Source organism: Piliocolobus tephrosceles, chromosome 21 (assembly GCF_002776525.5).
Source record: "Piliocolobus tephrosceles isolate RC106 chromosome 21, ASM277652v3, whole genome shotgun sequence".
NCBI classification, from domain to species: domain Eukaryota; kingdom Metazoa; phylum Chordata; class Mammalia; order Primates; family Cercopithecidae; genus Piliocolobus; species Piliocolobus tephrosceles.
The window spans coordinates 6221824-6247296 of NC_045454.1; the positions used below are offsets into that span (position 1 = coordinate 6221824).

At 44.1% G+C, this 25473-nt stretch overlaps 1 protein-coding gene and 1 pseudogene across 1 annotated transcript in view; both read left to right on the forward strand.

The window, feature by feature from the left end:
• Positions 1-2334: 2334 nt before the first annotated feature.
• The window catches only part of ZNF616 (zinc finger protein 616), a 29229-nt gene continuing 6090 nt past the window's right edge, over positions 2335-25473 (forward strand). Inside the window, exons 1-3 of the mRNA XM_023182483.3 lie at positions 2335-2623; positions 12384-12463; positions 19337-19463. Coding sequence (XP_023038251.1) covers positions 12452-12463; positions 19337-19463 — 139 coding nt within the window. The 5' untranslated portion in view covers positions 2335-2623; positions 12384-12451. The remainder of the gene's footprint in view (positions 2624-12383; positions 12464-19336; positions 19464-25473) is intronic.
• Positions 7666-7753, forward strand: LOC111520193 (annotated as a pseudogene).

Sequence of the window (25473 nt, forward strand, 5' to 3'; positions counted from 1 at the left end):
TTGTTTTGGGAAACGGCTATTAATGTCTATGATTCAAACTATAAACTAAGTTCCTCCCAAAGTTAGTTCAGCCTATGCCCAGGAATGAACAGCAGCTTAGAGGTTAAAAGCAAGATGGAGTTGATTAGGTCAGATCTCTTTCACTGTAATACTTTCTCAATTATAATTGTGCAATGGCAGGTTCTGGATCAGGACCCCTTTCTGGTAACACAGGGATGGTTATGAATGCATCCAGACATCCAAAAAGTTACCTCTGAGAGTCAGAGATTTCCTTTCCCTATGGGTTCTTCCCTTGCATGTCAACCGAAGGATTCACTGGGGACCTAGAATTGTGCAGGGCAGTCTCGGAAGAGAGAGACAGGAGAGAGAAGAGGTGAAGTCGTTTTGAAGAAGAGAAAGAAGGTCCCATGCAGCCGCAGTTTTTTTTCTGACAAACTTTTCATGCTGGGAAATAGGATCCTGGTTTATTTATGGGAGGGATGTTATAGGAGGGTGAGAAAAAAATGCCCTTTTAGGGTAGAGTCTGTGGAGCCCTAATTGGGGAAAAGGAGTCAGCCTGAAAGGACCAGGAGAAAGCAAAGAGATAAAGCAAATAAGCTATAAATCTGTCTTTCTTCATGGTCCAGGACATATAAACAAAATAAAGGAAGCAGATAAGCTGTAGTTCTCTTTTTCTTTATGGCCAAGGACATATGGCCTTTCTGTGGAAAGAATCTAAATAACTCACAAACTTTCTGCTTTCATTTATCATCAAATGCCTCAGCTAACAGAAGAATGCAAGTTAGCTCCCTGCTACCTTGGCCTGCCAAAGTGTGGTGATTATAGGCATGAGCCACTGCACCCAACCAAATCTCCTTTTCTCATAAGGAAGTCAGTCAGTAGGATCACAGCACACTCTAACAAGCTTATTTTAACCTAATCACCTCTTTAAATGCCCTATATTTAAATACAGTCATATTCTGAGGTTGTGGGGGTTAGGACTTCAAGATATGGTTTTCTGCAGACATGATTCTGCTCATAACACTCTGTGCTCTGGACTCCCAAAATTTATGTGCTTCTTACATGCAAGGTCTCTTCACCCCCATACCAACGAAAATCTTTTTTTTTTTTGAGACAGGGTCTCTGTCACACAGGCTGCAGTGCAGTGGTGTGATCATGGCTCACTGCAGCGTTGACCTCCTGTGCTCAAGTGATCCTCCTTCCTTACCCTCCTGAGTTGCTGGGCCCACACGTGCAGGCCACCATGTCCAGATAATTTCATTTTTTGTAGAGATAGGGTCTGGCTATATTGCCCAGGATGATCTCAAATCCCTAGCCTCAAGTAATTCTGACACCTCAGCTTCCCAAGTAGTTGGGACTACAAGAATGCATTACTAAGCCTGGCTAATTTTTGTATTTCTTGTAGAGATGAGGGTCTCACTATGCTGCCCAGGCTGGTTTTGAACTCTTGAGCTCAACTGATCTGCCCACCTGGGCCTCCAAAACTGCTGGGATTACAGGCCCGAGCCAGTGCACCTGGGCCATCTCAAAAGACTTAATCTATTTCAGTATCAACTCTCAAAAGTCTTTATCCATTCCTGTATCAGCTTTTAGGCCAGAATACCCCCTAAATATTATCTGAACCACACATGGGTGAGGATCAAGGTGTGATTCATCTTGAGGCAAAATTTCTGCCCAGTTGTGAATCTATGAGGCCAGAGAAGTTATCTGCTTCCAAAATACAATGATGATAAAGGCATAGGATACATCCCCCAGCCCTGGTAACCATCCTTCTAATCCGTTACTGTGAATTTGACGTTTGTACCTTGCACGTGTAAAAGCATATCCAGTATTTGTCTTTCTGTGTCTAGCATATTTCGCTTGGCATAATGTCTCCCGGATTCCTGGATCCAGCCAGGGCTCCACATCAAATCCCCAGCGAGATCCTAGTTCCCTGACTACTGAGTAGCTTCAGCATCACTGGCAAGAGTGGATGGAGTCCACCAAGATTGTAAAAATCGGTTTTGACTTAAATCAGTTCCACTTGTTAAGAAGAAATCATCTTAGTTTCCAATATAAGTGGACCACAACTTTAAGCTTTAACCTTAAATTCTGAAACATTAACTTAAAATAGGCAGGAAGCAACCTGCTTCACAGGACAAGTAGGAGGCAGAAAACCAGACATGCTGCCTGTGAAGCAGGGTAAATAACAGGCTCTATCTCCGCCGCACTTACCCCATGAAACCCCGCCCCATCCTCCGCCGAGGCTCCGTCACGCCCCACCTAGCCACGCCCACTGCCGCCACGGCCCGGCTCCACCCTCTTGTGGTCCCTCCCCGAGTCAGGCCCCTCTTTCCGACCCGCCCCTTGCCAACAGAGGCTTGCCCACGCGCGGTCCCCTGGCCTCCCAGTTTTTTCTCTCCGCTAGCAGTTTCCGTCACTCCCGGAAGTAGATTGCGCCAGGGAAAGGCCTTATCGCGGTGTGTGTTTCCGTCTACGTGGATTAAACATTGCTTCCCTCCGTCTGCCTGGATTAAACGTGCACTTTGCAGTCCTCACTTCTCCATACCAGTGCTCTGGGGATCGCTACGGACCTTAAAATATCCATAGCCCCTTCGCCCCTGCAACAGCCACTTCTCCCCACGTAAGTCCGAGAATTGCTTCCCTTTCGGTTTAAAATCTCTCTCAGGCTGTTCCTTGCTCCCTGCCTTTCTGCCAGGTAGCTAACCATGTAGATAACCCCATTCAGGTCGTGTTCCTGCTTAAAACCCTTATTGACCTCTGCTTCGGCCTCGGGCCAAGTCAAGTCCTCCCTAGCGAGGTGGATTCCCACCAGTCGAGACCCCCGAGCTTTGCCGTTGTCGGCCCCTGGAGGGGAGCGCCCGCTGCCCAGCTCCTGAAGGACGCGCTTCTCCTCCCAGGTCCTGGGATTCTGCAGACCCTCCCTGTCCTGAGACACCGTCCCCCGCGCCACCTAGTGTGCTCCTCACGCCGGGTCCTTCCGCTCTCCAGGCTTCCCCTTCACAGCCACTGCTTTTCCTGACTCCGCGTTGCGGGAGGTCATCGAGTCTGTCTTGTGACACCCACTGTTTTTCATTCCCAAATTTTTACTCCAGTGGAAAATGTGCTCTTCCGGGAGGTGGGCATCTTATTCCTCCCCTTTCCTCCTGAATGTTGGGTGAGAGGGATCAGGAGAGGAAAAGGGGGAGTGACGGGACAGAAAGAAAAATTGGGAAGAAAAGAATGAGTATACAGCATAAAGGATGATAATTTAGGGACTTGCAAAGAGAGCAAGAGTGAAAGAGGACGCATGGAGAAAGTAGCACGGGGAGAAAAGCACATAAAGAAATTAGGGAAAAGGGAGACCTTCAGGGAGATGAAGGCAGCAAAATAGAGAGGGGCGGCAAAGGAGGAGACACTGCAGTCAGGTGGGGGCGGGGGCGGGGGCCGGGGCCGGGGCCGGAAAGGGTAAGAGAGTTGGAGCCCGGGCTGACAGTCACGTGGTGCTGGGACTGAAGGAGAGGGGAGTGGGTAACAAAGGAAGAGTAGAGGGAGAACCCCATCAGGGAGGAAGCCTAGGAAGTTGGGGGTGCTAGAGAGTGGGAACAAAGGAGATGTAACAGGGAAGAGGGATTTTAACAGGGAGAGCAGACAGGGAACTCAGATGGGGGGATAGAGGCAGGAATAGATGGAGGCTGGGTGTAGCAGGAGGAGCCGCTGACAAAACCTCAGACACCCGAGTTGTAGAGGGAAGGGCTTTATTCAGCTGGGAGCATCGGCAAGCTACTGCCTTAAAATCTGAGCTCCCCGAGTGCACAATTTCTGTCCCTTTTAAGGGCTCACAACACTAAAGATTTCATATGAAAGCGTCGTGATTGAGCAATCTAGGGTATACGTGACAGGGGTTTCATGCACTGGTAGTCACAGAGAAACAGAACAGGGCAGGGAGTTCTATACAGTGTCAGGAGTCTATGAATAACATGGGTTTCTAAGTTATGAGTTGATTTTTAACTACTGGGTTTAGGCCAGGCAAGCCCAGGCCTGGTTTTGGGCCTGGCGCCAGGCTGCCTGTCTTTGGTTTTACTTCCTTGTTTTTTTCTTAAAACAGGTACTGAGTATAAAACAATGTAAAACAATATGAGAGGGTCTTTTTCTTTCCTCATGTGGGGACCATGGGAAAGTTTGGGGAGAAAGAGCAACAAGAGGTGAAATAAGTTTCGAAGCATTGGGCGGAACAGACATAAAAGAGGGAATCAAGAAAGGGGAGAAAAACAGAAAAGGGGAAAAAAAGACATGCAGCATGAGAGAGGGAAACACATAGCAGTGAAGAGAGGGGGAGATAACCCCATCCTGATGAGCCACGAGTTGATTGGATATGGATGGTTGTTTTAATATATTGATTTGTGACTTTATATTCTAATTTAAAATTTGTTTCCTTAAATTGTACTCATGAGGATGAAAATTGCCACTCTTTTCTATAAGGCTGGTGCATTTTGTATTTATTTGTATCAAAAGATATTTGAAATCCCTATGTAGCCACAGGGCAGTGACTTGATTCAGTCATTTTGTAACTCTTCTTTCCAGGGATGGAGTAGAGGATGGAGGAGGGGAGAAATAGGCAAGAAATGACTGACTGTCACTACAAGATATAGCTTTGGTTTTTTTGTTTTTTCTCTTTTTGAGACAGGGTCTCTCTCTGTGGCCCAGGCTGGAATATAGTAACATTATATCCTCTCACTGCAGCCTCGACCTCCTGGGCTCAAGCAGTCTTTCCTTCTCAGCCCCTGAAGGTGCTGGGATTACATGTGTGAACCACTTCTCCAGGCCGACAATGTATGCCTTTGAAGGAGGGTTGAGAGTGTTTGTTTTTTGTTTTGTTAATGGATTTACCTTTTTCCTTGTAGTTGCTTTACAGTTAATTCATTGTTATTTTGGAAGCTTGATTTAAATTTTAGTTTATTCAGTTTCTTCTATAATTACTAACTTGTGAAATAAGATTTGATGTCATCCTGTAATCAGCTGATGTCATTAATTTCTAAATACTGCCTTTTTTTTTTTTTTTTTACTTTTACCACACAATTTATTAGATTTTTCAAAAACTTTCCAAACTGTTGAAGTGTCCAGTACGGTATACACTACAGAGTACATTAGATTCCTCAGAACTTATTCATTTTTTTGTTTGTTTGTTTGTTTTGTCTTGTTTTGTTTTGGAGTCTCACTCTGTCGCCCAGGCTGGAGTGCAGTGGCCGGATCTCAGCTCACTGCAAGCTCCGCCTCCCGGGTTCACGCCATTCTCCTGCCTCAGTCTCTGGAGTAGCTGGGACTACAGGCCCCCTCCACCACGCCCGGCTAATTTTTTTGTATTTTTGGTAGAGACAGGGTTTCACCATGTTAGCCAGATGGTCTGGATCTCCTGACGTCCTGATCCGCCTGCCTCTGCCTCCCAAAGTGCTGGGATTACGGGTGTGAGCCATTGCGCCCAGCCAGAACTTCATTTTATAACTGAGAATTTGTACCCTTTGACCAACATTTCTCCACTTTCCCCACCCACCATCCTGTGGTAACAACTGTTCTGCCCTGTTACGATGAATTGGACTTTTTTAGATTCTACTCGTGAGAACATACAGTAGTTATCTTGCTGTGTCAGTCTGATATCGCCCAGCATAATGTCCTCCAGAGTCATCCATGTTATTGGAAATAGCAGGATTTTCTTTTTTATGGTTGAATAATATTCCATTATGTAAATGTACATACACATACTATATATACACATACATAAATATATATACATACACATTTTCTTTACATATTCATTCATGGATGGGCACTTTGGTTGTTTCTGTATCTTGGCTGTTGTGAATAATACTGTAGTGACCATGAGGAGGCAGATGTTCCTTTTTTTTTTTTTTTTTTTTTTTAAGGTAGAGCCATGGTCCTGCTGTTTTGTCCAAGCTGGTCTCTAACTCCTCCTGGTCTCAAGCAATCTTTCCATCTCAGTTTCTCAGAGTGCTGGTATTATAGGCATGAACTACCACACGCGGCCTAGCTGTCTCTTCAACATACTGATTGGATTTCCTTTGGATTTATACCCAGAAATGGGATTGCTGGATTGCATTGTTGTTCTAGTTTTAATATTTTGAAGAACGTCCATAGTGTTTTTCATAATGGCTCTACTGAGGTACACTCCCAGCAACAGTGTACAAGGGCTCATTTTTCTCCACATCATTGCTAATATCTGTTATCTCTTGCCTATTTGATAATAGCCAAAATATTGCAAATCTCCAAAATATTCTTCAGGATGTTTATGGAGGAAAATTCTATTAAAAGTGGAGTCACACAATCCAAACCTATATTGTTCAAGGGTCAGCTGAATTGAGGATCAAGGCCTAAGCTGAGCCCACGGGGAGGGTGGGCAGCTGGAGAGGTGGTGCATTGGTCCTGAGGGCGTGGAACCCAGAGCTGCAGCACAGCAAGCATTCTTGATAGTGACTTCTGTGGAGTCTATCACTTTGGCGGCAACATTTGTTATTGTGGAGTATTTTGGGCTGCAAGTTAAGATGGTTATAGATGCATTTTGGAATATCTAAATGTCAATGTGGAGAGTTTCCTTGGAAGATGTTGGGATCTCATTGGGGCATGTGCATCACTGGAGACATCTGTGTTAGTAGATGGTGGTGCCAGTGTTCCGGGGTGGGGTCATTATGAATGGAATAGGGCGTCTTGGGTCATTGAGTCCTCAGGTATCTTTTTATGTATTAGGTCAGCATGAGTTTATGAGTTGCTGGGGCGTGTGGGATTTCGTAGCAGGATATGGGGAGCACCATGGAGTATCTGGGAAGGGTGTGACCCCATGGAAGTTTGTAAACCTGTCTCAGTTTAGGAGGGGAACGTTAGGGCCTCAAACTCTAGTGACAAAAGGCTTTTGTTAGGGAGAGTTTTCTGTGGTGGGTCTATGGCAGGGTGGTGATTTAGGGAAGATTTTTCAAAGAATCAGAGAATATGATATCACAATGACCTGCAGCACAAAGATTTCAATTGGGATTGTCCTCGGAAGATAGAGCTGTTACTTTCTCGCTGCCAGGACAGTGGTGATTACTTTCCCCCCACCTCTGTCTACTGCAACAGGCACAGGGAACTATGAGGCAAAATGCTTTAAACTCGGTGTGGAACAGGGATATTTTCTCCAGTCAAGAGGGTCCACTAGATCCTGGGGAGGCAGTTTGGGAAGAGGATGGATAATGCTCTTTGGAGAATGACAGTCCTAGTAATTGCTGGGTGTAAAGGAAAAAGCACTTTTTTGTCTCTACTCTCACACTTAACACAGAACTCTTCTATGGCCAGTGTTGGGAGTTTTCTCCTACACACTAAACAATTCTCCAGCAGACACCAGCTAGATTGCCTTATAATTCAATTTAATTCTGGCACAATTTAATTCTGGGAGTTAGAGTCATCTCCCACCGGTTGCCCACAGGTTAAGGGCTCAGTCTCACAAGACTGCCCTGGCTCACTTCAGCTATCATTCAAAAGTAGTAGGTTGTCACCTATGCTTCTGACCTACTGACTCCAAATTGGCATTCCTACTACCCCATCCAAAGGTTTGATTAATTTGCTAGGATGGCTCACAGAACTTAGAGAGACACATTTACCAGGTTCTTATTGTTGAAGGACAAAATCACAACAAATTCGATCCTTTTGTAGTTCATAAATGTGATGATTGGGTTTTCACACTCATGTGAGATGTGCTTCCCTCAAACTTTGTTATGATATCGTGATAAGAAGGGAAATTATGGGCCAGGCGCCGTGGCTCAAGCCTGTAATCCCAGCACTTTGGGCGGCTGAGACAGGCGGATCACGAGGTCAGGAGATCGAGACCATCCTGGCTAACACGGTGAAACCACGTCTCTACTAAAAAAATACCAAAAACTAGCCGGGCGAGGTGGTGGGCACCTGTAGTCCCTCCTACTCGGGAGGCTGAGGCAGGAGAATGGAGTGAACCCGAGAGGCGGAGCTTGCAGTGAGCTGAGATCCGGCCACTGCACTCCAGCCTGGGCGACAGAGCGAGACTCCGTCTCAAAAAAAAAGAAGGGAAATTATTGCAAATTCATTTTTTAACTCCTGTTCCTGTTTTATTTTTTGGAATTTTCTTTTTTTCTAAATGTGGCTCATTTCCAGGGTCAGTTTGATAATGTGGCACTTAGCATGAGAGACTTCATTCTGGCTTGGTCTGGTAGTGCGGGAGGCTAGTACAAAACAACGGCCTTTCCATAAAAAGGAACAAAATAATGCCCTTGGCCGGGACATGGGTGGAGCTGGAGGCCATTATCCTTTGCAAACTAACACAGGAACAGAAAACCAAACGCTGCATATTCTCACTCATAAGTGGGAGGTAAATGACAAGAAAACATGGATACAAAGAAGGCAACAACACACACTGGGACCTACCTGAGGGTGGAGGGTGGGAGGAGGGAGAGGATCAGGAGAAATAACTAATACACTTTAGGCTTAATACCCGGGTGACGGGGCCAGGCGTGGCGGCTCATGCCTGTAATCCCAGCACTTTGGGAGGCCAAGGCGAGTGGGTCACCTGAGGTCTGGAGTTCGCAACCAGCCTGACCGATATAGTGAAATCTCGTCTCTACTAAAAAATACGAAAATTAGCCAGGTATGGTGGCACACACCTGTAGTCCCAGCTACTCAGGAGGCTGAGGCAGGATAATTGCTTGAACCAGGAAGGCAGAGGTTGCAGTGAGCCGAGATCATGCCATTGCACTCCAGCCTGGGCGACAGAGTGAGACTGTCTCAAAAAGAAAAAGAAAAAAAAAAAACAGAAACACCTGGGTGATGAAATAATGTATACAACAAACCCCCATGACCCATTTACCTGTGTACCAGCCGGCACATCCTGCACATGTACCCCTGAACTTAAAATATAAGTTAAAAAGAGAAAAAAAAATTGGCTTTTTATAAAGTATAACAACTGCATCTTCTATTTTTACCTCTAGGGAATTATTTCAAACAGTGTTTACTGATGGTGGTATTGCCATTAAACGCATGCACACACACTGACCCTGAAGCTTATAGTTTCCTTCCACTCTGCCCGAATTAAAACAAAACATATTACTAACTACATTTCTGCCTGTATGAGTACCCCTCTTCTGTGCTAAAATCTTATTTATACCCTCTGTCTTCACTTCTTGCCTCCAATTCCCTCTTGAATGCATCCAATCAAACTTTCATATCCACCATTCCACTGATAACTCTATTTTTCAGAGTCACCGGTGACCTCCCCATTTCTAAATCTAATGTATTTCTTTTCCTGCTTTAGCCTTTCTTTTCCTGTCAGAAACTTTCTATTTGATTTTCTTGTCACCTCCCTGACCATTTCACTTTCCTCTGCTGCTGTGTCCTGACTCGGAATGTTTCTCAATGTAGGAATGACTCATGGCTTAGTCCTTGAACCTCTTCTTATCTCTGTCCACACCCACTGCCTTTCCTCATCATCTCATCTCATGGCTTTAAACCCTACTGTATTAATGCATTCTGGAATTGCTACAGCAAAATTCCAGAGACTGAGTAATTTATTTAAAAAACAGGTTTAACTGGCTCACAGTTCTGCAGGCTGCACAGGAAGCATAGTGACATCTGCTTCTGGGGAGCCTTCAGGAAGATTCCAAACATGGTAGCAGGCGAAGTAGGAGCAGGCGTCTCACATGGCGGAAGCAGGAGCAAGAGAGAGTGAGGGGGGAGGCGCTATACACTTGTAAACAACCAGATCTCGTGAGAACTCACTGTGATAAGAACAGCACCGGCCGGGCACAGTGGCTCAAGTCTGTAATCCCAACACTTTGGGAGGCCGAGACGGGCGGATCACGAGGTCAGGAGATCGAGACCATCCTGGCTAACACTGTGAAACCCCGTCTCTACTAAAAAATACAAAAAACTAGCCGGGCGAGGTGGCGGCGCCTGTAGTCCCAGCTACTCGGGAGGCTGAGGCAGGAGAATGGCGTGAACCCGGGAGGCGGAGCTTGCAGTGAGCTGAGATCCGGCCACTGCACTCCAGCCCGGGCGACAGAGCGAGACTCCGCCTCAAAAAAAAAAAAAAGAACAGCACCAAAGGGTGATGCGAAACCATTCAACACGAATCCACCCCTATAATCCAACCACTTCCCACCAGGTGGGAGGATGCACCAGTAACTGGGGATTACAATTCAGTGTGAGACTTGGGCCAGGGACACAGAGCCCACCCGTATCACCCACCTACCCACCTACATGTCTCCATGCTCCCTGCAGACCTGTCCCCCGAGCTCTAGAATTCTGTATCCTGTTGTCTCCTCAGCCGTCTGTTCAACCGTCTAAGAGACATCTCCACCTTTATGTGTCTAAAGTGACTTCCCGAACTCCCCAAGTACATTCGCCTGCACACCTCAACATCTCTCAGATGACGGTGGCCCTGTACTTCCTGGCTTTAGCTTTACATTCAGCATATATTTGAAATAGAGAAGATATGACATTATATAGAAGGGTTTTAATTCAAATGATAAATAAAAGTTACATTTACCTAAAATGGTAGGGAAATGCATAGTTTCTAAAAGTGTTGTGAGCTGTGGAAGAAAAATGTTTGAAGACCTCCTGCCTACCTGATCTGCTGCCTCGGGACCTCTCTGACCTCATTTCCTGCCTGTGTCCTCCTCACTCCCTCTGCTCCAGCCACACAGGCCTCTTTCCTATTCCTGGAGCCGAGGTTACTCCTGCCTGAGGGCGTCTACCTGGCCTGTCCCTGTGCCTAGAACCCTCTGGCCCCTCAGTTGCAGGTAATCTGGCAAGATTTCCCCCATCCCGAGCTGCAAAGGTGCCCTTTCCCACCAGCATCACATGAGGTTTCCTACTCATTTAAACAAAACTTACTACTATGTTCTTTTTACATTTTGAGGATCTGGAGAAAATGGCAACGCAAAGAAAAGTAACTTTGAAACAACCAACCTGCTTTTAGTTTCCTGGTTTTGCTCCATTCAGCCCTTTCAGCTTATGAAGCCAACCTCTTCCCCTCAGCGCCTTTCACGTTAAGAATGAGGTGTTGGCCGGGCGCGGTGGCTCAAGCCTGTAATCCCAGCACTTTGGGAGGCTGAGACGGGTGGATCACGAGGTCAGGAGATCGAGACCATCCTGGCTAACACGGCGAAACCCCGTCTCTACTAAAAAGTACAAAAAACTAGCCGGGCGACGAGGCGGGCGCCTGTAGTCCCAGCTACTCGGGAGGCTGAGACAGGAGAACGGCGTGAACCCGGGAGGCGGAGCTTGCAGTGAGCTGAGATCCGGTCACTGCACTCCAGCCTGGGCGGCAAAGCAAGACTCCGTCTCCAAAAAAAAAAAAAAAAAAAAAAAAAAGAATGAGGTGTTGTCTGATTCTAGGATCTAGGATTGCAAATAAAAGCCAATAAAAGCAGGTCCATATGTTTGCTCTGTGTTCTGGTTCTTTGCCTTCACTTTCTACAGACTGGTAACAACAAGGCCCCAAGGAGAGATCAGAGCTGGGGGATTGGGGCTGTGGTAGTCTTGCGCCCTTTGAGACGTACTCAATCCTGGCCTCAGACTAGAGTGCTAAGGCATTTGTAACACATGGTTCATTCCCCCTTATAGAGATTCTCCTTCCAGTAGTTAGGGTGGGCCCAGCCTCCGTAATGTTTAAGAGGTACCCAAGTTGATGCTTTTTTTTTTTTTTTTTTTTTTGGGGACGGAGTCTGTCTCTGGCACCCAGGCTGGAGTGCAGTGGCTCGATCTGGGCTCACTGCAACCTCTGCCTCCCAGATACAAGCGATTCTCCTGCCTCAGCCTCCCAAGTAACTGGGATTAAAGGCGTGTGCCACCACGCCTGTCTAATTTTTGTATTTTTGGTAGAGAGGGTGTTTCACCATGTTGGCCAGGCTGGTCTCGAATTCCTGACCTCAGGTATCCACCCGCCTCGACCTCCCAAAGTGCCGGGATTACAGGCAAGAGCCACCGCTCCCAGCCCCAAGTTGATTCTCATTTGTATCCAGCATTGAGCTTCAAGCCTCTGTATCCTCTATTTCCGAGGGAGAGCTCAGCCTGTGACCCATAGAGGTGAGGGGGTGCTGCGCTCTGCATGGGGTTTAATCAGGGTTAGGTCCTTGCCCTGAATGGGACCTCAGTCCAGCCCAGCTACCCTCTGCTGCAGCCTGGGTGTGGGCATCTCCCGGAGGGAAGCTAGTGCTGAAGAAAACGATGAAAGATTCACTTGGTCTTTGTGTAGGAATGTGTTATTCTTGCATCTCCCTGGTGCAGTGGGCTGTCGCTCCACATGCTGAGGCCTTCCCTGTGTTGTTGATTGTGATACAGAAAGTAATGTGTTGTTTCCAAGCATTAAACAACAGATTTTTTACTTTCAGGTTTGATGTGTGAATAATTAACATTGACTGAGAAAGAAACCCAGAAGAGGAAAGAAAAGGAGTCAGTGATGGCTACTCAGGTAAAGTGATATTTTACTTAGGTAAAGTGACATTCTTGGTGGGTCATTCTGTCTCCTTCCTTTGTGAAGTGCAGGACGTTGGAGTTGCGAATCTTCTCTGCGTCTGAAGCTTCCTTCCTGGCACATTTGCTCATGCTCATCCATGCCTTTCCTCAGTTCTTCTCATCTTATTTAGATTCTGTCTCACCATGACCGAGTGACATGAACTTGGGAAGAGGCTGCACTGGGCATGGTCCTGGGGAGGGCTCACACCCAGACATGGATGGAGACAGAGTGTGGGCCCCGTGGTATCAGAGCTGTTGGGCAGCAAGGATTGTTTGGGGGCCACATTGGAGGCACTGTCAGCTCTCTGTAGACCAGGAATAGAGAAGCTGCCTGTGGAAGTCACATGTTAATGTGCATAAATATCTAGTAAATTATCGAAAGGGGCCAGGCGCCGTGGCTCATGCCTGCAATCTCAGCACTTTAGGAGGCTGAGGTGGGCGGATCACTTGAGCTCAGGAGTTTGAGACGAGCTGGCCAACATGGTGAAACCTCGTCTGTCCTAAAAATACAAAAATTAGATGGTCATGGTGGCAGGGACCTGTAATCCCAGCTACTCAGGAGGCTGAGGCGGGACAATAGCTTGAACCCGGAGGTGCAGGTTGCAGTGAGCCGAGATGGTGCCACTGTACCCCATCCTGGGTGACAGAGCAAGACTTCATCCTCAAAACAGCAACAACAACAACAACAACAAAATTAAGGAAAAGGAGGCCTGTAAGGGGAGATCTTTCTGCCCGATTTTATACTACACTTGAAGCTGTATGAATGAGTCACTACTTCTTTTTTTTTTTTTTTTTTTGAGACGGAGTCTCGCTCTGTCTCCCGGGCTGGAGTGCAGTGGCCGGATCTCAGCTCACTGCAAGCTCTGCCTCCCGGGTTCACGCCATTCTCCTGCCTCAGCCTCCTGAGTAGCTGGGACTACAGGTGCCCGCCACCTCGCCCAGCTAGTTTTTTGTATTTTTTAGTAGAGACGGGGTTTCACCGTGTTAGCCAGGATGGTCTCGATCTCCTGACCTCATGATCCACCCGTCTCGGCCTCCCAGAGTGCTGGGATTACAGGCTTGAGCCACCGCGCCCGGCCATGAGTCACTGTTTCATTTCTAATTGCACCACCCTTAATGACTGGGAATTGAATGGAAAACTAGATACAGACATTAGAGCGTGTTTTATTCCATCATTGATTTAAAAATATGAAATCAACCTGAATGTCAGATTCTTCTAGCCATGGTCAGAATATCCATCTTACAGAGACTGCTTTGTTCCTGTGGAGACTCTTACCAGCAGTTGTTTTAAGTTTTAAGGTTATAATTTTGCTCAGATGTAAGAGCTGAGCATTTGTTACCAGAGAAGATGGAGCCAAATTCTCTCACTGCGCCAATTATTGTTAAATATTATATTTTAAACATCACATGATGTATGTATTTGTTTTTCGGGAAAAGTTCAAGCAAAGATGCAGTTCAGGCATTAAGTTAATACAACACGAGGATGGTAGGAAATAATTTTGTTTTGTTTTTTTGCTTTTTGTTTTGAGACGGAGTCTCACTCTTGTCACCCAGGCCAGAGTACAATGGCATGATCTTGGCTCACTGCAACCTCTGTCTCCCGGGTTCAGGTGATTCTCCTGCCTCAGCCTCCCAATAGCTGGAATTACAGGCGTGCGCCACCATGCCTGGCTAATTTTTGTATTTTTAGTGGAGACGGGGGTTTCACCATATTGGCCAGGCTGGTCTCGAACTCCTGATCTCAGATGGTCTGCCTGCCTCAGCTTCCCAAAGTGCTGGGATTACAGTGTGAGCCGCTGCACCTGGCCTGAAAATAATGTTTTATTATATATGAAATTCATGCTAAATGAGATTTTAGCTGTTCTGGCCAAAACAGAGAAAAGAAAAAAAAGTAACATAAGATGAAGGGTATGTTAATTTGTTAAAGTCAAATTTGACTTTTTTACTAAGGTATATTTATACCTTAAATATACACAATGTAATTTATCAGCAAACAACAAATTTGACTTTTTTACTAAGGTATATTTATACCTTAAATATACACAATGTAATTTATCAACAAAGGAAACATTTTACCTTCTTTTTTTGAGGCAGACTTTGTTCTTGTTGCCCAGGCTGGAGTGCAATGGCGCAGTCTCGGCTCACTGCAGCCTCCACCTCCTGGGTTCAAGTGATTCTCCTGCCTAAGCCTCCTGAGTAGCTGGGACTACAGGCATGCGCCACCATGCCTGGCTAATTTTGTACTTTTAGTAGAGACAGGGTTTCTCTATGTTGGTCAGGCTGGTCTCAAACTTCCGACCTCAGGTCATCCGCCCGCCTTGGCCTCCCAAAGTGCTGGGATTACTGGTGTGAGCCACCGTGCCCAGCTTTAGTTTTACACAGAAAAAAATTTATAACCTAAGAAAAGGACATCAAGACATATATATTTTAAAAATTTAACGACAAAATATGAAATGGCTCCTAGACTGCAGTAAAAGAAGATTGAGCAAAGAATGAAAATTATTTTGATTTGATTTCCACAAAATAATGAAACCTCACAGTCCAAGGAACTGGAAAATGGAAATACAAAGGGTTTTCATTTTCCCCATAGCCTCAAAATATAAACAGAACATAGTAGTAAGTTTTTTGTTTTTTTTTTTACTGTTGGGAAATCTCACGTGTCGTTAGTATATGAGGACACTATTGTACCTCGGGTAGTGGGGAATCTTGCCAGATCCAGGAAAATAGGAAATGCACCATCCTAAAGAGGCAGTCACTCTTTCAACTACCCAACCTGGAGGAACCCGGGTTTCTTTTCCCTGTCACTTTCTCCATCATGCCTCATGTTTCCGTGGGGAGCTACAGTTGTAAGTTCTGTGGCAAGAGTCAGTGAGAGGTGTCAAGATGCATTTACATGTCATTATGAGATTTCAGAAAACAATTATTCAGTGCATGTTCTGTTGTGAAATTTTATTGTGCCAGCTTTTCAAAGGTGCATCTTTTTATGTTAATAAGCACTCAATAGCTTGTTTTGCACCCTCTTTGGAATAATCTCTAAATGAAGACATATGGATCTTTTACATTTTTCACTGTTGTAAAGAATGTCACCATGACTGCCACAATGCTGTCTTCATGTCTTCACCACAGGTGTCTGAGGGTTCCTTCAGGTTGGACAGTTTAAAGAGTGGTTGCTTCTGTTAGGACGCTATACCACCAAAGCAAAAATAAATAACTGATCTTTCTTTGGAAGGCCTGGCTCACTTTGTGATTATAAAATACTGTGTTCTTTTTAGATCTAATGTTTTGTTGCTTACATTTTGTTTGCTTGGATCTTTAATTTGAATTTTTCTGTATATCTTGTTGTAGATTATGTTTGATTATAAAGTTTTAGATTATAAATAACATAATAGGTTCAAAAGTAGATTGCCAAACCCCTCCATTTTCTTTCCAAAGTTATTTTGGTTCTCCTTTTACACAACATAGTCACATATTATTTAAATTCCACATATTAGCTGGGTGTGGTGGCTCACGCCTGTAATCCAGGCACTTGGGAGGCCAAGGTGGGTGGATCACCTGAGGTCAGGAGTTCAAGACCAGCCTGGCTAACATAGTGAAACCCTGTCTCTACTGAAAATACAAAAATTAGCCGGACATGGTGGTACACATCTTTAATCTCAGCTACTTGAGAGGCCGAGGCAGGAGAATCACTTGAACCCGGGAGGCGGAGCTTGCAGTGAGCTGAGATCCGGCCACTGCACTCCAGCCTGGGTGACAGAGTGAGACTCCGTCTCAAAAAAAAAATCCAACATATTTTGTGTTTGAATGGCTCTGAATTTTTTCAGTTGCAGGTCTTTATGTCACCATGTCTTCCAATAAGAATCGAGTTTGTCAGTCTTTGATAATATCTTTATTATGTCTTTCATTAAAGCTTGTTTGCTTATGTAAAGTTGAGTAATGTTAGGTATATTCACATTATTTGTTGGACTCCCAGAATGCATATGTTCTTGGTGCTTGATGGTTTTTCATGAGCTCGTTAGACTCTCTTCATTTTCTTTATTTTATTTAATTATTTATTATTTATTTTTTGAGATGGAGTCTCACTCTGTTGCCCAGGCTGGAGTGCAGTGGCATGATCTTGACTCACTGCAACCTCTGCCTCCCTGGTTGAAGCAATTTTCCACCTCAGTCTTCCAGAGAAACTGGGACTACAGGCACGCACCACCACACCTGGCTAATTTTTGTATTTTTAGTAGAGATGGGGTTTCACCATGTTGGCCAGGCTGGTCTTGAACTCCTGACCTCAGGTGATCTGCCTGCCTTCACATTTTTTGTATTTTTGGAGACAGAGTCACACTCTGTTGCCCAGGCTGGAGTGCAGTGGTGTGATCTCAGCTCACGGCAACCTCTGACTCCCGTTCAAGTGATTCTTATGCCTCAGCCTGGGATTACAGGCATGTGCCACCATGCCCAGCTAATTTTTGTATTTTTAGTAGAGGTGGGGTTTCATGTTGGCCAGGCTGGTCTCGAACTCCTGCTCTGAAGTGATCCTCCTGCCTGGCCCTCTGAAAGTCCTGGGATTACAGTTGTGAGCAATCATGCCCGGCCCACATTTCTTTTTAATTCTTTGAAGCCAAAATGTAAATCGCCATTTCTTTCATGTAGGTTTGTAGAGATTCAATTGGTTTCTTTTTATAGACCATATTTCCCTGTTTCTTTGTATGTTTTATTGGCTTCTTTTGTGACTTCAGCATTTGAAAAATCAGCTGCCTCCCCAGATTTGGTGGCTGCTTTGTTCAGGGAGGACACTCCAATCAACTACCCTAGATTCTGGAGACTTCCCGTGCTTTTTCTTGCTGGGGATTCTGTCCTCTCTGGGCCTTTGCTTGTCATCTCCCTATTGAAGAGGTTTGCTGCTTTCTAGTCAGAAGCTCCCCTATTTTCTGTACTATTGTAGATAGACTCTAGTACTGCAGATATCTGTGGTACTAGATCTTCACCCTCATGTCTTTCTGTGTTACTGCAGGCACTGGTTTATGTCAGTCATCTTTTTGCTTAGTGGCCCCTAACCTTTCATCCTGTTCCTTTCAGTGCTACCACAGGAAGTCACCACTAGGGCAGTTGTCAGCCTAGCCATGGAGGCAGGGACACCTTAGAGAGCCCTTATTAGGGCAAGGTCAAGGGGAGCCCTGAAGCAGGACCACCCCTGAGAGTCCAGAAATGTAGAGTCACCGGTATGTGATCGCAGCTCAGGAAACCACAGCCTGTGAGAACTTCCATGTGGGGTGATCCCAATAAAACTAATGGGGCAGGGATCCCCAGGACACTGGGGACCTAACTCCTACTCCAGGATGTCTAGAAGGTGGGACATAGAGTCAAAGAAGGACTATTGTCAAGCCTTAAGATTTAATATGTGTGCCCTATTTGAGTTTCAGACTTGACATGGGAGCAGCTACCTCTTCTTTCCTGTTTCTGCATTTTGGAGTTGAAATATTTAACCTGTGTCTATGCCACCATTGGATGTTGGAAGCACTTAAGTCGTTTGATTTCACAGGTTCACAGCTGGAGAGCAGTTTGCCTCAGGATGAAACACATTTTTGAGTCTCACCCATATCTGATTTAGATTATAGTTAGATGCAGCTGTAGACTATCGAGTTTGGAATTGATAGTAGAAAAAGTTAAGACTTTGGGGGACCATTGGGATGGAATGCATTTTGCATGTGAGGAGTACATGAATTTTGGTGGGGCAGGGTGGAATGCTGTGGTCCGAGTGTTTTTCTCTCCTCCACAATTTATTTGAAACTTAATCCCCAATGCCCAATCTCCACGTATTAAGAGGTTTGGGTTTTAGTAGGTGATTGCATCACAAGGGTTCTGCCCTTATCAATGGAATATGGTGTTCTGGTCAATGAGATATCAAAATGCTTATCCTACGGAGTTCACTGCTTTTTGTCCCTTCTGTCCCTTCTGCCATGTGGGGACACAGCGTTCCTCCCCTCCAGAAAATGCAACAAGTCACTATCTTGGAAGCAAGGATCATCCCTCAGCAGACATCAGTCCTGCTGGCACCTTGATCTTAGCTTTCCCAGCCTGCAGAATTATGAGAAATATATTTCTATTGTTCATAAATTACCCAGTCTTATTTGGTTATAGCAGCACAGAGAGACTAGTACGTTCTGTAACCATAATGTAACTGTTTGATTGTTTTGATTCAACTCTTAATTCTCAGACATCTGGGTTCAGATGCTTGCACTGCCATTTTCAGGTTGTTGACCTAGGCAAGTTTGTTAGCGAGTCTGTGACACAGTAACATGGAACAAGTCTCTCTCTCATAGGCTATTATGTTGTTATTTGAATTAGAACATGTAAAGCATTTGGAGTAATGCCCAGCACATAGGGAGTATTCGAAAACTTTAGTCATTGCTGTTACTCTGGTCATCACCGTTTTTAGTTTATGACCTTTCTTTAAAGCCGCTATGGACATTGTCATCTCTGAAAATACCACTCATATAGTATATATGTCATCTCTGAAAATACCGCTCATATAGCTCACTAGACACAGTTGATGCATGGAACATAATATCTGACACTTTTTAAGGGATAACCATGTGTTTTTCTTATTTGTGTATTTCCTGCATTGTCCACAAAAAAATATACACTGATGTAGAGAATGTAATAGTCTCCTATTGTATTTTGTAACAAACTAAAATTAAGGACTGTAACTTTCTCACACATGCCTTTTATAGATATGTCAAAACACACACTTCAAAGTGATGTGATAGTTCTCTCCTCATTGTATGTAAACAAAAGAGCTCTCATATTGCTTCTTTTTGAAATGTGTTTTTCATTTCAGGGACCTTTGACATTCAAGGATGTAGCCATAGAATTCTCTCAGGAGGAGTGGAAATGCCTGGAACCTGTGCAGAAAGCTTTGTATAAGGATGTGATGTTGGAGAACTACAGGAACCTGGTCTTCCTAGGTAAGTATAATTTCCTTCTAGAAGTTCAGATTTGCCTTTGTGCATTTTTGTATTTTCTCTGTTGTCTTTCTTGGGAACCCCTCCGTTATTTGAGACTGAAGCCTTTTTGGTTCAAAAATAAAAAGCTTCTTAATGCTGCATCTGGCCTTTCACTGTCTCCTGGAAGGGGTGGCCTGCCCCTCCACACCTGTAAGCATTTCTCGTTAGGTGGAAGGAGAGACTTGAGAAAAGAAATGAGACACAGAGACAAAGTATAGAGAAAGAAAAGTGGGGCCCAGGGGACCGGTGCTCAGCATACAGAGGACCCACCCCTGCACCGGTGTCTGAGTTCCCTTAGTATTTATTGATAATTATCTTTACCATCTTAAAGATAAGGGAGTGGCTGGACAATAGGATCATTGTAGGGAGGAAATCAGCAGTAAGACTCTGAACAAAAATCCCTGTGACGTGAATAAGTTTAAAGGAAAATGCTGTGCCTTGAGATGCATATGCAAACTCTCCATAAACCTTTTAGCAGCATTGCTCCAGCAAGCCCCACCTTATTCCTAAAGACAGTTTTCTCCTTGCTCAGTAAACAAAGCATGCAATCGGGTCTTACACGGAGATGTTCCATTGCCCAGGGACGGGCAGGAGACAAATGCTTTTCTCTTACTTGAGATTAAGAGAATGGTGATGACCTTTAACCAGCAAGCAGCCTTTAGGCACTTGTTTAACAAAGCACACCCTGCACAGCCCAGTATCCATTAAGCCTTGAGTCACCACAGCACATGTCTCTTGCAAGGACAAGGTTGGGGGTAGGGTCACAGATTAACAGCATCTCAAATACAGAACAAAATGGAGGCTCTTATGTCTGCTTCCTTCTATATAGACACAGTAACAGGCTGATCTTTCTTTTCCCCACGTTTCCTTTGTATATATATTCTGCTGCCTTCTTTGTACATCAGTGGTGGTTCCAGAGCTGAAGTTCGCAGAGAACTTTATGGCAGAGTTAAAATATCTAATTCCGTTTTCTGTCCATGTGCTTTTTTGTTTGTTTAAAGCAGGTTCTTGCTCTGTTGCCCAGGCCGGAGTGCACTGGTGTGATCACAGCTCACTGCAACCTCTGTATCCTGGGCTGAAGGAGTCCTCCCACCTCAGCCTCCCAAGTAGTTGGAAGTATGGGTGCGCACCACCATGCCCAGGTAGGGACAGGGTTTTACTATGTCACTCAGGCTGCTCTTGAACTCATGGGCTCAAGGAATCCTCTGGTCTTGGCATCCCAGAGTGCCGATATTACAGGCTTGAGCCAGTACGCTTGGCCTATCCCTGTGGCCTATCCCTGACCCTGTGATCCGCCGGCCTCAGCCTCCCAAAGTGCTGGGATTACAGGTGTGAGCCACCATGCACGGCCAAAGCTTATATTTTTTAAGTCTACATAATTTGTTTTAAGTGACTGCTACTTTCATCTGGTGCATTTTCATGTATTATAAGTGAACTTTGTTTTTATTTATTTAATAATCAGTTCCATATTTTTGAGGATACTCAGTTTTCCTTTGTTTTATGTTTCTTTTTGAGGTAGTATTGCATTGGGGAATGTATATCATTTTATATATTTTACAAGATTTCTTTCTTTTACGGATGGTATAGTTCAGCAGCAGTTTCTCTAAAACTTACACAAACTCTGGAGTGTTGTAATAAGACAGTTTCAGTTATTCCTTTTACTCCTGTTTCCCCTGACTTAATTCCTACTATTAAATTTGTTAATGAGACCAGGCGCAGTGGCTCACACCTATAATCCCAGCACTTTGGGAGGCTGAGGTGGGCAGATCACGAGGTCAGGAGATTGAGACCATCCTGGCTAACACTGTGAAACCCCGTCTCTACTAAAAATACAAAAAGTTAGCTGGGTGTGATGGCGGGCGCCTGTAGTCCCAGCTACTTGGGAGGCTGAAACAGGAGAATGGCGTGAACCTGGGAGGCGGAGCTTGCAGTGAGCTGAGATTGCTCCGCTGCACTCCAGCCTGGGCGACAGAGCGAGACTCCATCTCAAAAAAAAAAAAAAAAATTTGTTAATGAAATTGATTACAGTTCTTTTCATTGGAAATTTTTTAATACCTTGAATATATTTTTTTAATATAGTTACTATCTTAATTGTATAAATACCATGAAAGAGATTGGTTATACTTTGGTTTTTTTTTTGGGTTTTTTTTGAGATGGATTTTCACTCTTGTTGCCCAGGCTGGAGTATAATGGCACGATCTTGGCTCACCACAACCTCCGTCTCCCAGATTCAAGTGATTCTCCTGCCTCAGCCTCCTGGGTAGTTGGGATTACAGACATGCGCCACCACGCCTGGTTAATTGTGTATTTTTAGTAGAGGCGGGGTTTCTCTATATTGGTCAGGCTGATCTTGAACTCCTGACCTCTGGTGATCCGTCCGTTTCAGCCTCCCAAAGCTCTGGGATTACAGATGTAAGCCACTGCGTCCAGCCTGGTCATACTTTGTTGTATAAGACACATTGCTTTTCTGTAGTAAGTTTCAGTTTCCTAAATATAAATCGCTGGATTTTCTTTAAATCACACTTTTTTTTTTTTTTTTTAACAAAAGCTATATTATAATAATTATTCTCCAGTTTACTTTCATGTCCATCATGTTATACTGAATTATTATTTTCAAGTCTTACTGTGTTATACATGTAGCCCATTTCTTGCACTTTAAAGAGTTCTCAACTGATGTTTATAAAACCTATATATTTTTTCCCATCATGCTTAGGGAATGAGGAATGAATTTTTTTTTTTTTAATTATATTTTATCCAGAAGTGTTTTTCCTAAGTTTTCTTCCAGGATTGTTGTAGCCTGGGGTCTTACGTTTAAGTCTATATTCATCTTGAATTAATGTTTGTGTATGATGAGAAATAGGGGTCCAATTTCACTCTTCGATATATGACTAGCCAGTTTTTCCAGTACCCTGTATTGAATAGAATGTCTTATCTCAATTGTTTTTGTTGACTTCGTCAAAGATCAGTTGGATGTAGGTATGCGGCTGTATTTCTGGGTTTCCTATTCCATTCCATTGGAGATCTGTGGCTGTATTTCTGGGTTCCCTATTCTGTTCCATTGGAGATCTTCTGTTTTAATGGAATCATATATATCTAACAATTTTCTATCTTAGCACTGTTTTCTCTGCATACATAAGTTTTGGTATGTTCTATTTTCATTTTCCTTTGTTTTGAGGTATTTTATCATTTCCCTTGAGATTTCCAGTTTGACATATTGACTGTTTAGGAATATGTTGTTCCCACGTATTTGTTGATATTCTAATTTTTTTTCTGCTGTTGATCTCTAGTTTTACTTTATTATGATGGGATAAGTTACACTTTATGATTTCAGTCTTTAAAATGTGTTAAACAGGTCAGGAGTGAGGAGGGCCAGCCCCTCCACAACCTGTGGGTGTTTCTTTTCAGGGGGGATGAGAGACTGAGAAAAGAAATAAAAGACAGAGACAAAGTCTCTGGGCCCAGGGGACCAGCGCTCAGCATACGGAGCACCCACGCTGGCACTGGTCTCTGAGTTCCCTCAGTATTTATTGATCATTATCTCTACCATCTCGGAGAGGAGAATGTGGCAGGACTATAGGGTAATAGTGGGGAGAGGGTTAGCGGGAAAACATGTGAACAAAGGTCTCTGTGTCATAAATAAGTTTAAGGAAAGGTGCTGTGCCTTAATGTGCATGCACACAGACATCTCGGTGCAATAAAGAGCAGTATTGCCACCAGCATGTCTCACCTCCAGCCCTAAGGCGGTTTTCTTCTATCTCAGTAAATAGAACATACAATCGAGTATTGCACCGAGACATTCTATTCCCAGGGATGAGACATTCTATTCCCAGGGACGAGCAGGAGACAGATGCCTTCCTTTTATCTCAACTGCAAAGAGGCCTTCCTCTTTTGCTAATCCTCCTCAGCACAGACCCTTTACTGGTGTCGGGCTGGGTGACGGTCAGGTCTTTCCCTTCCCACGAGGCCATAGCTCAGGCTATCACATGGGGAGAAACCTTGGACAATACCTGGCTTTCCTGGGCAGAGGTCCCTGCAGCCTTCTGCAGTGTATTGTATCCCTGGGTACTTGAGATTAAAGAATGGCAATGACTTTTACCAAGCATACTGCCTTCAAGCACTTTTTTAACAAAGCACATCCTGCACAGCCCTAAATCTGTTAAACCTTGAGTCAACACAGCAGGTGTGTCTGCAAGCACAGGGTTGGGGCTAGCATTACAGATTAACAGCATCTCAAGGCAGAAAACTTTCTCTTAGTACAGAACAAAATGGAGTCTCTTATGTCTATTTCTTTCTACATAGACACAGTAACAGTCTGATCTCTCTTTCTTTTCCTCACAAGGAGTCTGAGACCAGCCTGGCCAACATGGCGAAACCATGTCTCTACTAAAAATACAAAAATTACCTTGGCGTGGTGGCACGCACCTGTAGTCCCAGGTATTCGGGAGACTGAGTCAGGAGAATCACTTGAACCTGGGAGGCAGAGGTTGTAGTAAACCAAGATCATGCCACTGCCTTCCAGCTTGGGTAACAGAGCGAGACTCAGCCTCAAAACAAATAAAGAAGTGTTAAAAAGTTTTATTTTTAAATATTTCTTTTGAAGAATGTTCCGTGTGGAGTTCAGAAAAAATTCTTCTGTGCTGTTTTTGGGTGATGTGTTGTGCATATGTAGGTTAGGTCCAATTTGACGTATAGTTTAGGTTGCCTAGTTACTTACTTTTTTTCCATCTGATTGTTCTATTTATAAAAGTGGTCCGTTGAAGTATTTTATTATTGCTGTGGAACTTTTCTCCCTTTAGTTATGTTTCTCTTGCTTCATATATTAAGGATCTCTAATATTAGGTGCATATATATCTGTAATTGGTATATCTTCCTAGTGAATTAACCTTTTAATTATTATAATAATGCCCTTCTTTGTCTCTTGTACCAGTTTTGACATAAAGTCTATTTTGACTGATATTGGTTTAGCCACCTCTGATGTCTTGCTGTTACCATTTATAAGGGGTATCTTTTTTCATCCTTTCAGTTGAGCCTGTGTATGTCCTTCAAATAAAAATGAATCTTTTGTGGCATGTAGTTGGAGCCTGTTTGTAAAATTCATTCAGCCAGTCTGTATCTTCTGATTGTGGAGTTTAAGCCACTTACACTTAATGTAATTACTGATAGAGAAGGACTCACTGTTGCCATTTTGCAGAATGTTTCCTGTATCTCTTAGATTTTTTTGTTCTTCATATCTGTTACTGCCTTTGTGTTTGTTTAGTTGATTCTTTCGTCTTCACATACTTTTATTTCCATTGTGTGTGTCTTCTATACATTCTTTGTGGTTATCATTGCAATTACAGAAAACACTTTAGATTTATTTATTTATTTTATTTTATTTATTTATTTTTTTTTTGAGACGGAGTCTCGCTCTGTCCCTCGGGCTGGAGTGCAGTGGCCGGATCTCAGCTCACTGCAAGCTCCGCCTCCCGGGTTTACGCCATTCTCCTGCCTCAGCCTCCCGAGTAGCTGGGACTACATGCGCCAGCCACCTCGCCTGGCTAGCTTTTTTGTATTTTTTAGTAGAGTCGGGGTTTCACCGTGTTAGCCAGGATGGTCTCGAACTCCTGACCTCGTGATCCGCCCTTCTCGGCCTCCCAAAGTGCTGGGATTACAGGCTTGAGCCACCGCGCCCGGCCCCACTTTAGATTTATAACATCTTGTTTTAAACTGATAACAGTTTGACTTCAGTCACATACAAAAATGACTCCTTTACAGGTCTGCTCCCATGTTATGTTTTTGATATTCCAGATTACTTCCATAAATACTGTGTCTCCGTTAACATGTATTTAAACCTTGACAGCAGTTTCCTGCTTTCTTAGTTTTTTCAGACTAATATTTGCCTATTTTGCTAGGGTTTCTTCTGTACCCCAAGTCTCCTTAACATTGTTGTACTATCAATAAGATTTTTTTTTTTTTTTTTTTTTTTTTTTGA